The sequence below is a fragment of the Pezoporus flaviventris genome, unplaced genomic scaffold, assembly GCF_033815535.1.
Source record: "Pezoporus flaviventris isolate CSIRO_AGI_PZ_B2104156 unplaced genomic scaffold, CSIRO_AGI_Pfla_v1 ptg000015l, whole genome shotgun sequence".
Taxonomy (NCBI): domain Eukaryota; kingdom Metazoa; phylum Chordata; class Aves; order Psittaciformes; family Psittacidae; genus Pezoporus; species Pezoporus flaviventris.
The window spans coordinates 37,440,383-37,452,796 of NW_026892563.1; the positions used below are offsets into that span (position 1 = coordinate 37,440,383).

Here is a 12,414-nt window from a genome sequence, read left to right on the forward strand (position 1 = left end):
GAAGCCAACGTTTGAATAAGCTTCTGACTTCCCTCTTGAGAGAGAATAACTCCAAGCAGAGAGGGCTCTCAGGAGAGAGCTGGCTTTCTCAGGAGACATCTGGTACCTCCTGTTTCTGCTCGGGCCCGGGCTGCCAATCTTTCTCCGGGTATTTCTGGCACCCCTGGATTGCGGCACTGCAGCACAGGGAAAGCGGGATGGTGCAGAGGGCTGCGGCCCTCTGAGTCACAGCCCACCCTCGCCAAAGCCCAGGGGGACAGGAAGGTGATGACAGGTCCCATGGGTTGATCATGAAGGACGTTTTGGGTCTGGGCTGGTTAAAAATAGCCTGGTTTAGACCTCCTTTTGCAGGCTCTGGAAGGCTCCCTGCCTAGCCGGCCTTTGCAGCCAAGTTCAAGGTCTAGTCTATATCCAAACTGGGTTATCTCCATTCCTGCTGATAGCCCAGATAGTGCCTGGATACCCTTGATCTACCTGGGGATGGCAGGCTGAGCCACGTGCTGTCTCAGAAGCATTGGCTCCCGCAGGACCCAGCCAGTAGATTTAATGAGCTTCATCAACCTTTCTTTTTAGGGTTTTTTTGATGGGTTTTTTTGCCCTTTTTTTTAACTTGGGAACAAAGCCCGGTCTAAAGCATCACCCTCCCCCACCCTGTGCTGCTCAGACACAAGTCTGGGATAAGGATGCTGTTGGGAAAGGTGCTGTTTTGAGCTGTTTATGGACCAAGCATGGAGGAAGGTGGTTGATGTGGCAATGGAGGGATGGGGGGGAGTGCACAGTGCTGTTCCCCAGGGATGTGCCTGGTTTCTGGGCTGAAGTAACTGCACTCCCATATGGCAAAGGGATCAGAGCTGGCAGGGAGAGGATGAAGCCTTTCTTTCCATCTGAGGAAGAAGCGTGGGGGCTTGGGAAGGGCGGCTGTTCCACTGGGAGTGACTCACTTCCCAGGGAAGTCATCCCTACAGGAGCCCATGCTCTGAATGACAGAGCGTGGATGGGGCTGAGCCTTGAAACCCCACAGCTGCTGGTAGCTCTGCTCTTCCTGCCCTGGGGAAGGACCTGCCCGTCCTTCCCCGTATTGTGTGATTATTTGTAGTTCTCTGCTGTTTCTCTCTCCAGGGGGCTCGGTGAGCTTTTGCCTTGCCCTGTGTCTCCACGAGCCATAGGGAAGTGCTCCCCTCACTCAGACAGCAAGTGCTGCTTGCCCAGAGCCATTCATGAGGTCTGAGACAGAGGGATGACTAAAACCTGCAGCAGAAGAGCACCAGGACCACAGTGGCCTGCATTGCTTGTGCTACTGAGAGGTCAAGATTCCCAGTTGTGGCTTCAGGAAAGAGCCTTTCCCTTCCCTAATTCCATCATTAAAATTTCCCTTCCTAGAAAAAAATACTTCTTCCTTCTTTTCTTTTTTTTAACTTTGCTTTTCAGCAACCCATTTCCAGCAAAGTTTAGGGGAGAAATTACTTCTTACTAAGCAGAAATCTCTTTTTTACCCTTCTGTTTCTCACCCCACGAGCTGGACGTGAACTCCATTCTGTCCTGCATGGATGCCATTCCTGCAGACTTATCCCGGGGTCAGAGGGAGTCCCACTGCTGAGAACTGTCCTGTTGTGGCTGTGTTTGCTCAGTAATTACTCCTGCTTATCCCAGAGCAATAACCCTTTCCACCCACCTCTCTGGTTGCTTGACTCCATCCTCCCACTTCATTGTGCACATCTCGAGCAGGCAGGAGCCTGCCTGGGGAGGGGAAGCGCTGCAGCATGTTTGCTGTGTCTCAATTTTCACCAGTGTTGAAGTTTCATCTGAAGGCTCTGATGGGCCCAAGGGAATGAGGGGAGAGGGGACAGCAGCTTCCTGTGGATTTCAGCAAAGCAGAGACAGAGCCGTTGCTGATCACCACAAATACCGGTGCTGCCATGAATTATGCATTGCTTGTTTAAAGAGAGGTCGCTCTCATCAATAATTGAAAGCTCCCTGCTCTGCCTTCAGCATCGCATCTCCCACACCGGGAGTTAGGGGAACTCATGAAATCTGCATGGACTTCCTCAGGGTGTCCAGGGGCTGCCGAAGAGAGGCAACAAAATGCAGGCAGAACAAACCACAAACGCTGCTGATGGCTTCGGTGCGTGAAATTAAGTCTCATCTGCACCTTCCAACTGCTCTGCTCCAGCTCTGCCCCTCGCATCCCTCTCTCCTCGCAGGGTATGCACAGAATAGGTATACAAACATGGTACAAACCAAGATCAGAGGGTGCTCCTTGAATCCTTTGGCTCCATTCACTGCGACCAGGTTTTTTTGGGGTGCTTGCCTAGAAAATCTCGACATTGGATAGAGGGATGTTCCCAGGGGACAGGTTGAACTGTGAAATCGGTTCCTATGGGAAGATAATGATCTTTAGAGTCTGTGTCTCAGACTATAGACATAGAGGGCTGGGTTGGTCCAGCATTCAGGGTCTCCTAAGTCTGGCTCAGACAAGCTGATGCCCTGAACCAAAGGCTGCAACATAGGAAAATCACAGGCACCTGAACTGCTCTGTGAGGCTTGTAATCCCCACTCAGCTGTGCTTCTTCCTAACTTTCACCTTTCTCTGTCATTCACCCCATGTGTCCTTTCAGACTGCTTTGTGACTCAGAGAAAGTCACATATGTGACATCTTAAAGCTATATCTGAACAGTGAGGCCGCCTGGGTTGTCCTCCAGCTTATCCTTCTCCCAACATCTGAGCTGCCCTGCCGGTAACAAACTGTTCCCTGTTGGTAATTAGTCAACAGCAGATGAAGGGATCTGTCACATGTGATGCTCTGAGCCTCAGCCAGACCTTGCTTCTCTTCAGCATCAGTCTTGGGCATTCAGGCTGGATTCTTCCCCCCCATGTGCTTCTCTCATTCTCTTCTCCCAGATCCTTTCAGAGTAATGCTCCCTGCATCAGCACAGGAGCTTAAATGGAGACTGGATGGTGTTATGTCCCAGGAACTGAGAAGTCTGACAAAGCAGCGTGAAGCAAGAGTAGTAAGAGAAATATTTTGTCCCTCTCGTATTCAGCTTTGTGCTCTGTGTGTGTCTGTTTGTTTATTTTTTAATGAAGAAGAGAAGATTGATGGATGAAATTAAGAAGAGGGATGTGTAATTGGAAAACAGCTCAAGAAGGCTACAGGCAGCATATTGAAGGCATCCATCAAACATCCAGCTAATGTTATTAAGGGTGTGTAACACAAACACGGGCTGCAGAAGACACTAGGAAACAAAGGGAGGAAGAAGAGGAATAGGCAGGACAGAGGGAATAGCAAGGGAGGAGAAAAGCAAGAGTACAATCAATAATATTTGTATTGCAGTCACATCCAACAGCTCCTGTCCGGATCAGGACTGTACAAGCACATTAAGAGACAGTCCCTGCCCTCTACAGCTTAAACCCAGGAATTACGGGATGGTCGCTGTGGATGGGTTTAGATAATCACAACGTTTTCTCCTGATCTTGAATCTCATTTAATAGGATCTCCTCTGAACGGGTTTAAAGGCAGAAGGCAGGTAGCTGGTTGTGCCAAGAATACACACAGTAATGCCTGCCAGCAGGCATGCAATTAATCTGAGCCACTTAGGGGACTTTGGTTTTAATTATCAAAAGTAGGTAAAGATATGTGCAGTAAACCTCTGCAAGCCCCACTGGGGCCATCGGCAGGCTACCCATAGGCATTGTCATGTGCCAGGGGTTTCAGAAGGGTGGGATAATGCTTTAATGGACCACTTTGTGGGAAATACTCCATGCAGGGTGGACATAAAGAAAATGCAAAGGGTCTTTGTGTGGGGAAGGAGAGATGACAAAGGATAAAATTATTTGTAAGCCAGAGGATTCCTTTAGTCCTGGAAACAGGAAAAATGGAGGCTCTCAAGGACTGCTGAGGTGAAAGACGTAAGGGAACAGGGAAGAGCACATGCATGATGGATGCAGAGGGCAGCAGTGGCGGGGAGAAGGTGATGCTTTGAAAGAGAAAATGAGGTATCCCAAGACAGACTTTCTGAAAGCAGCGTTCAAGTCAGCTCCTCTGTTAGGTTCACAAGTGGCCTGGTGCTTTATGCAGGGTTTAACTGCTTTAGCATCGCATGCTTTGGGAAAGCAATAGAGAAGAGATATAGAGGAGCACCAGAGGAGTTGCACACACAGACAGCATCTCCGCTTGTTTGCAGTGTTCAGAAAGCATGAGCAGGGCTGGCTGGGAGGAGGAGGAAAAAGAACTAGAAAGAGAATTGGTTAAAGCTCTTCTAACTGATCCACTCTCCTCTGCGCTCTCCTGGTAACAGCGCTGCCACCTCTCTGCCACCTCCTCTTCTCCTTCCTTCCACAAACAACCTCTGCAGGCCTGCTGCATAGAAACTGTGCCTGTGTAATTAAGGCCTTTTATTAAAGGGAATGACTTTAATGCAAGGATATTTGTAATTGCAAACATACTAGAGGAAGCAAGGAGCTGTGATGACTCCAAGCCAGAGCCTGGGTGGACCTAAGCTTCTGCCGCTGTTACAAAGCAGTGCAGAGCTCTCCTTGGATTTCTTTGGTGGCTCTGTCTGTTCTCATGGCCACGAGTGATGAGAAGCTTTGCTTTGTGCTGGTAAAGGAAGGCATCTCCTGGAGGGAAAGATCTGTAGCTTACCAAAGACTTATGCTTTCAGCACTAACACTTGAAGGAAGCTCTTGTACCTGCCCTGGACCCAGTCATCAGAAAGCAATGAGGTTATGCAGAGCCAGCATGTTTGCTGCACAAGGGTCCTGCAGCATCACCAAAGCATTCCTGTGTGCCTCTGACTACACAGGTTCCTTGGCCTACTTCTTCATCAGTTTTCCATAGCTTGAAAATAGAGGAATGGCAGCATGGTTTTTCCTGAGCGAGGAGGTAGGAAGCAATAGAGATTATCACCATGAATGGTTGGTTTGAGGAGCAGTGGAGGCAGGTTACAGTGAGGAATTGCTCCAGTGTGGTATTGCTGGTGTCTAACAAGGAATAAGCTCATGGGGCAGCAGTTTTCTTAATACAGCCTATGAGTATCTACTTGCCTGCCAGAAGACTTGCTGAGACATACAAGATTGGGCTGAAATGCGTTTGTCAGTCATTGCTGATAGGGCACTGATGAGCCCTGTGATCACATAATCCTTGTTTCTTTCAGGACACTAAATGTCAAGTTAAAAATTAATGACAAGTACTACGAAGGTCCCAGAGGATGAATTTTGAACAGCATCCCTTGGTATTCTTTACTGTGAGGGTGGTGAGGCACTGGAATGGGTTGCCTAGGAAAGTTGTGAATGCTCCATCCCTGGCAGTGTTCAAGGCCAGGTTGGACAGAGCCTTGGGTGTCATGGTTTAGTGGGAAGTGTCCCTGCCCATGGCAGGGGGTTGGAACTAGATGATCTCAAGGTCCTTTCCAACCCTAACTATTCTATGATCCTATAGTTCTGTGATCCTATGATTCTGTGATCTTCCAGGAATACCGTGTGTCTCTGCAAAGTAGAGTCCTTTTGGACCAATCATCATGTTTCTTCTCACTTCTTTAAGGCTGAAGCAAGGCAATCCTTCCTCTCTGAATCAATGAGGAGCCACTGGGCTCAAATCCTGGGCAAGGAGTTTCATTTGCACGAAATGTGCCTATGTCCCTTTGAGGACCTCGGTTTTAGGTGACTGGCCTTCAATACACCTAGGAATTTAGAGCCAACCAGTTTGAGCCTTCTTTCCATCCTTTGCATCAGTGTGACGCCACATCGCTCTCTTCCCTCAGACTGCCTTCAGTCTAGGAGAGCAAGAGGGCCTTGTGGGGCTGTTCATCAGCTCTTCAGTTCCCAGGGGGTGTGTTTCCCAACAGAAATCTCTCCGCAGGAGGCTAATGGAAGTTTTAGGCTCCCTTTAGGCTCCTAATGAGCATCGCTGTGGTAGCAAGGAAGTCCTCTGGGAGAAGTACTTGTCATCAGAAAGGTAATCCCAGAGGAGACAGAATACAGATGTTACCGGAAGGGAGAGAGGGTTAAAATCCAGCTATCAAACACCAGGCAGCCTGCTTGGAGTGGCAGCAGAAAGTCCTAAGATGCTAAAGAGTAACTTTGCTCTGTACCCTTCAGTCTTTCCATGGACAGCAGATGTGGATCCCTCCTTCTGGAGCACTGCTTTTGTTGCTGGTGTGTAATAACAAAATCATATCCAGAGAGGGACCAAAGCAGAAGCTAGAAGTTGGAGGAAAATGTTCCTGACTGTGCCAGAGCCATACAAAAGGCAGCACATGCACTAGGCAAGCCCATTTGTGAAAACCAAAATTACTTCTATAGCCTGGACCATCTGTAAATAACCCACCCCTTGTTGTTGATTATTCCTGATACTTTTGTCCTTTATCCCTCTTTATTTCCTTTTAGTTCCTCTTGCTTTATAGAAGGAGTTTTGAAAACAAATGTTAACTGTTGTGATTCCTCAGCTCCCGTGATCATGTACATTACATAAGTGCTAACAAAGCAATTAAAGTATTCTGAAGGCTGTGATTTATACTAAATGCTGCAATGGCCAAACACAGCAAATAAGGATGTGGAACAATTACACTTTCAGCACTGTGGAATGACAGAGGCAGGGATTTCATGACAAACTTCGTAGGTGATAGTGTACATCCCTGATTGCCTCACTGCATGTGCATAAGGAGGATGAATTAAAGCAGCTGGAGTGAAAAAGATGCTGGCTATCTCAAGGACAGCTGACGTCTTCTGTTTTGTCCAGTTGCATATGCAGGAATACAACTCTTGCACAGAGTTTTAAAATATTCTACAAAAGAAGCAAATTAAACAGTTACCACAAAGCTCAGGTATTAACACTAGTGCCAGAGAGGGGGCAAGTAACTCTGGTTTCAGAATCAGCAACATGAACAACCCGAAGTCAAGGACAGTGGGTTCATCATGGAGCAGCGGGAGGTTCTTTATAGCGACATAAATAGATAAAAGCTTCTATTGAATAGCACAGGAATTGGCCAGGGCAGCTGGATAATGATTTGGGCCACAACCTTAATGGGGCTCCTTGTAAACTTAGACAAATGCTTTGCTGGATTGGAGCCCAACATTTACCATGCCTCCCTCCAAGCAAGACAAGCTCAGCCTATTAGTCTGGCCTCTAGACTCACTGTCCTAATGTTTGCAGTGACTGGTATTTCAGAGGCCTTACTCTTTCTTTCTGCTCGGAAAGGTAGAGAGATGCCTGGGCATTGGAAGCTCTCTGCAGCATGCTGAGGAGACGTAACCTTCTGACCACGATCCTGATTGCCTTGCCATGGGCTCTTCTCCTAACCTTGTGGCACCAGTACCCAACCACCCACTACCTCAGCCTGCTGAGAAGTAAGTGCAAGAGTTCTGCTGCCAGCGTGCTGGTGGTCATGATGATTCCTGGTGTGAACCCTCGGTAGGAGATGCTCACTCTTGGGATGGGTTAAACGAAGACAAACTTGTCTGAAGGGTCCCTTGGGTTTGCCTAGAGCAGGCACTCAAACTGTTCTTAAGAGTTACACATACCCCTTAAGGTATGGGGAGAGGATGCTGATGCAGCGGGTTGGAACTAGATGATCTTAAGGTCCTTTTCAATCCAAACCATTCTGTGTGCTGAGCACTGACTCCAGACAGATGTGTCCCCAGCACTCCCTGGAGAGGAGGCAGTGATTAGTTCTCTAACACCTTTCTTCTTCTTCCTTCCTTCCTTTTTCCCCAGAAGAGACAGATGAGAACGTGACCTCTAAAGCTTTCCTCAATGGTACATCTGCACTGAGAGAAAGCAGCCTCCCATCATGCATTCGGCAGCAGCAAAGCACAGGGGCAACGCCGAGAGTCATCCAGAGCTATGTGTACTCCAGGCCTCCCCCATGGTCAGACACCCTGCCAACCATCTTTGTTATCACCCCTACCTACACCCGGCCAGTGCAGAAAGCTGAGCTGACCCGTCTGGCCAACACCTTCCTACACGTGCAGAACCTGCACTGGGTGGTGGTGGAGGACTCACCCCGCAGGACCAACCTGGTATCCAACCTGCTGGAGAAGGCAGGGCTCAACTTCACCCACCTCAATGTGGAGACACCCAAGAGTCTGAAGCTGGGGATGTCCTGGATCCCGTCCCACACCCCAAGGGGGACACTGCAGAGGAACCTGGGGCTGCACTGGCTGAGGGACAGCTTCAGCAACACCGCACCACCGGAAGGGGTAGTGTATTTTGCTGATGATGACAACACCTACAGCCTGGAGCTCTTTGAAGAGGTAAGAGCCATAACATTACATGGGATAGAAAAGCAGGATACAGCTGCAAAGCCTCTTAAGGCCAGAAGCACTTGCAAAGGCCTCTTAAAATACGACTACCATGTGGACTTTTAGCATCAACTGGGACATAAGGGCTCCTGCATGCTGCCTAGAGCCCTCCTCACATACCCTGCACTCAGTGGGAGCTGGGTATAGCGCAGATGCAAAGCTATAGATATGCAAACTCAGTAGTCATGCTCTTAAGGGCTGAAAGAGCAAAGAGCAGATCTGCCATGGTACAGGCCCCCCACACACCATTGCATCAGGTACAGCCCTTTTTGCCAGGGACCAGAGGATATATAGCCCAGTAGTTATATCTCTCCCCAGGGAGAGCTGACCTGATTTAACTAAACCCAAAGATAAACTCCTGGCAAGGCATAAATGTGCCTTGTTGCAGGGGTGTGATGAGTAGGGGACATTAGAGAAGTCGACAGGCTTTCTAGTCCATCTTTTTGCCTTGGCTGCCCTTCTGTACTCTGAGTTCCAAGCACTACAGCAGGGCTGTGCCCCTGGGATCACAGAAGCTTGCCCACAGTTCTGCTGGAAACCTGGCTTTTGTGAGACTCCACAAGTCTAGTGTAAACTTGCAAATATTAAGTAAACTCCCCTGTCCTCAATTTCAGCCAAACTGTACTACTTGAAACACAGTTCTGCATCACAACACATTGCCAGCTTTCCTATTTTTTTTAGATTCCTGTTAAGCTCATCCTTTCTTACTTCTTTCTAGGTCCTTTCTGATAGTTTAAATAAAACTTTACACTTTTAGATAATAGCCATGGATGGAAGAACAAGGATGGGGGGAATTTGTGATGAGTACAGAGATGCAATTCTCAGGGAGGGAGATTACTTGCATGAGGGTGAAGTTGGAGTGGGTGGAGTTGACCATACAGAGCTAAAAGCTGTGCTTGGCATTCACAAAAATGATAGCATTTTACCAAAAACTGGTAACAGTTTAGACGAGATCAGAAAACCAAAGGTTTTCCTTCAGAGGGACTGAAGATAGAATAACAGAATGGTTTGGGTTGGAAGGGACCTTAAGATCACCCAGTTCCAACCCCCTGCCACAGGCAGGGACACCTTCCACCAGAGCAGGTTGCTCCAAGCCCGTGTCCAACCTGGCCTTGAACACTGCCAGGGATGGGGCAGCCACAGCTTTTCTGGGCACCCTGTGCCAGCGCCTCACCACCCTCACAGTAAAGAACTTCCTTATATCTAACCTGAACTTCCCCTGTTTCAGACTGAACCCATTGCCCCTTGTCCTGTCACTACAGCCCCTGATGAAGAGTCCCTCTCCAGCATCCTTGTAGCCCCCTTCACTGGAAGGCTGCTGCTATGTGCATGGAAAAGCAGAGAGTTTGGTGTGCAGAGAAGAGAGTGCTAAAACAGCATTGTGGCTTTGCAAGCTGTAGCTCCTCAAGCTGTAGCATGGGTGAACAAGAGCTTGTACTGCCTAGAGCTGTGTGGTTGTGTGGGAAGCCAATGGAGGAGGATAGGTGCCAATGACAACAGAGAGTGGCACACTTACGGGCTGCGACAAAGGTAGCAGGGTGGAATTCTCATAGCACTGTTTCCTTCTGGCCCACAGATGCGCTACACAAGGAGGGTGTCAGTCTGGCCTGTGGCTTTCGTTGGGGGGCTGCGATATGAATCCCCCAAAGTGAGCCCAGCAGGGAAGGTCGTCGGCTGGAAAACCGTCTTTGATCCAAACAGGCCCTTTGCTATTGACATGGCTGGGTTTGCCATCAGCATCAAGCTGATCCTGGAGAAGCCTCAGGCCAGTTTCAAGCTGGAGGGAGTTAAAGGAGGCTATCAGGAAACCAGCCTGCTGAAGGATCTAGTGACTATGGATGGGCTGGAGCCCAAAGCAGCCAACTGCACAAAGGTGAGTAGGACTTGAGACCTTGAAGATACATTCTCCTTGCTGGGTATTGGCTGCTTTTACAGTCTCATGCCGTATGCCTCCACCTTCCACTGTGCTGCAATGCTGAGCGGGGCTGAGACAGACAGACAAATTCTTCACAGATGCAGGGCTCTGAGGGCGCTAAGGAACAGTTAGTGCCGTGCACTCTGTGTTAATGAAGAGCCTTAGATGTGCAATTCATGCCCAGATTGCTTCTCCAAAATCCAGAAGGACTGGCAGAAGGTTGGTCTGGTTTTGGTCCAGAATCATCCTTCCTCCTTGACACTGTTTCATGTGCCTGTGAAGTCTCTCCCAGGCTCAGCCCCTTTGAACGATGCTTCAAACAACTGTGAGCCCTGGGTTTCTGAGGATCTCACCCGATGGATGCACTGCTTTTGGCATTTCTTTGGCATCCAGAGCCCCTGAACTCTGCATGATTCCCTCTAGGTGTTGGTGTGGCACACAAGAACTGAGAGGCCCACTCTGGTTAACGAAGGCAAGCGTGGATTTACAGACCCCAGAGTAGAGGTGTAAGCAGAGAGCCAGCTCCAGGGTGTGAGTACTCTTGTCTTTACTGCTTTTGGCAAGGTAAATAATCTGTACCTGTTTCCTTATTTATACTATTGTTTCCTCCAAGGCTATATATATATGAATGTCCCAGTAACTCCTTTACCATGCCACCCGTTGCACAAGAAGTAGATTTTCATCTTTACTCACTGAGTCAGGTTCAGCAGCAGGATGGGGGATTAAGGCAACCACAGGTGAGGGCAGGAATGTATCAGAGATCAGTGCTATGTTCTTAGAAGTAGAGATTGATAAAGAACAGGTTTCATAGAAGCTGTGACCTCCTCTGCCCTCTGATCCCAATGTCTGCCCTTGGCAGACTCCTAGCCCAGAAGTCCCAAAAGAATAAAGGTATCCAATTTGGGAGTACCCAGCTCTTTCTGGAGTCACTTGTATCTGTGGCAGGATAGAGGATGCTGAATGATTTACTCATACTTTAGAAGATACTTCAGGGCTGCTTCCAGCCCTGACCCCAATATACACCTCAGCTGAGCTCTACCAGTGGAAGTAAAACGGACAGCTTTTATACAGGCAGTCATGAGTATTCCACTGCGCTGATCTGCTATGTGCATTACTAGTACCTCCATACAGTATTTCCACATCACTTCATCATCTCTGAGTGACAGCCATACGAAGAGTGCAAAGCAATCCCAGCGCCCACACACCCAGCAGCAGATGGGACGGACAGTTGCTAAACAGAGATACCTGGTGCCACTCTGGGGACCCTGGGGCAGCCTACCTGTAGGGCACTAAGTCTATACCATATCTGCCAGCTTTCCATTAATATCTCAGCTAACCCAGCAGCCCATATGTGATGCTAGACACCTATGCATGGGCAAAAGCTCCTCTTTTAACCTGTGCTTCTGTGAAATCCACTAGCAGTAAGAGGCTCATTTTGCATACCCACCATGCTGTAGGCTAAAGCTGTGATTGTCCAAACTTAGCTCCTAAGGACTCAGATTCCAGTTAACTGGTCTGGAGGTACGACTTTGTAAAGGATGAGCAGAGTAGACCTGCCTTGCCTACTTGTCAGAAGAGGGGTATACTGCTCCACTACAGATGCAAAGTGTGGATGTGTGCCATTTATGTATCAGCACTTTTGTCCTCATCCTCTCCCAGCCAAACTCAGCCATCCTCCATGAGAAATGCCACACACCTGCTATGGAATCTTATGGGAATGGTTCCCCATATGTCATTTGTTGTGGGAAGCAACCAGTCTGATAGATCAAGGCACTGCCACTCATTCACCAGCAGGACTCGCACCTTTATCTAGAGCCACCTGGTGCTTTCAAGCCAGAGTGTCAGCTGGGTCAGCTCTGTGTATTTTTAAGGAGCTTTCCACTTGCATTAGCAGTGAATTTGACCACAGCCCCTTCTGCATCACTGCCAAGTGGGAAGGTGGCATCCATTTCAGGAGATACCTGCAAGGTAATTTACTTGACTGCCCAGCCATGCAAAATCATTAGATTCCCCCCTTTAAAGTTTTAAATTGAGATCTCTGCTGATGGCTACAGTGCTTTAAAGGTCCTTACTATCAAGGCTGCTGAGCCTCAGAACCTTGACAGACATGATGTAGATAAGCCAGCACTGAGAAAGAAAAAGAAGGTAAAATTGCTCCCCTGAGGATGTTCTCTTCTTAGACACAATAGGACAATATTTCT

At 48.5% G+C, this 12,414-nt stretch overlaps 1 protein-coding gene across 4 annotated transcripts in view; it reads left to right on the forward strand.

The window, feature by feature from the left end:
- The window catches only part of LOC133269576 (galactosylgalactosylxylosylprotein 3-beta-glucuronosyltransferase 1-like), a 28,837-nt gene that overhangs the window by 11,768 nt on the left and 4,655 nt on the right, over positions 1-12,414 (forward strand). For 2 of the 4 annotated variants that reach the window (XM_061454031.1, XM_061454034.1), the window contains exons 2-5: positions 7,196-7,344; positions 7,712-8,250; positions 9,875-10,171; positions 10,637-10,744. In XM_061454031.1, the coding sequence (XP_061310015.1) occupies positions 7,233-7,344; positions 7,712-8,250; positions 9,875-10,171; positions 10,637-10,723 (1,035 nt within the window). In that variant the 5' untranslated portion in view covers positions 7,196-7,232 and the 3' untranslated portion in view covers positions 10,724-10,744. Of the gene's footprint in view, positions 1-5,888; positions 5,954-7,195; positions 7,345-7,711; positions 8,251-9,874; positions 10,172-10,636; positions 10,745-12,414 lie in introns of all 4 variants that reach the window. The other 2 variants (XM_061454033.1, XM_061454032.1) reach the window with 2 other exon arrangements.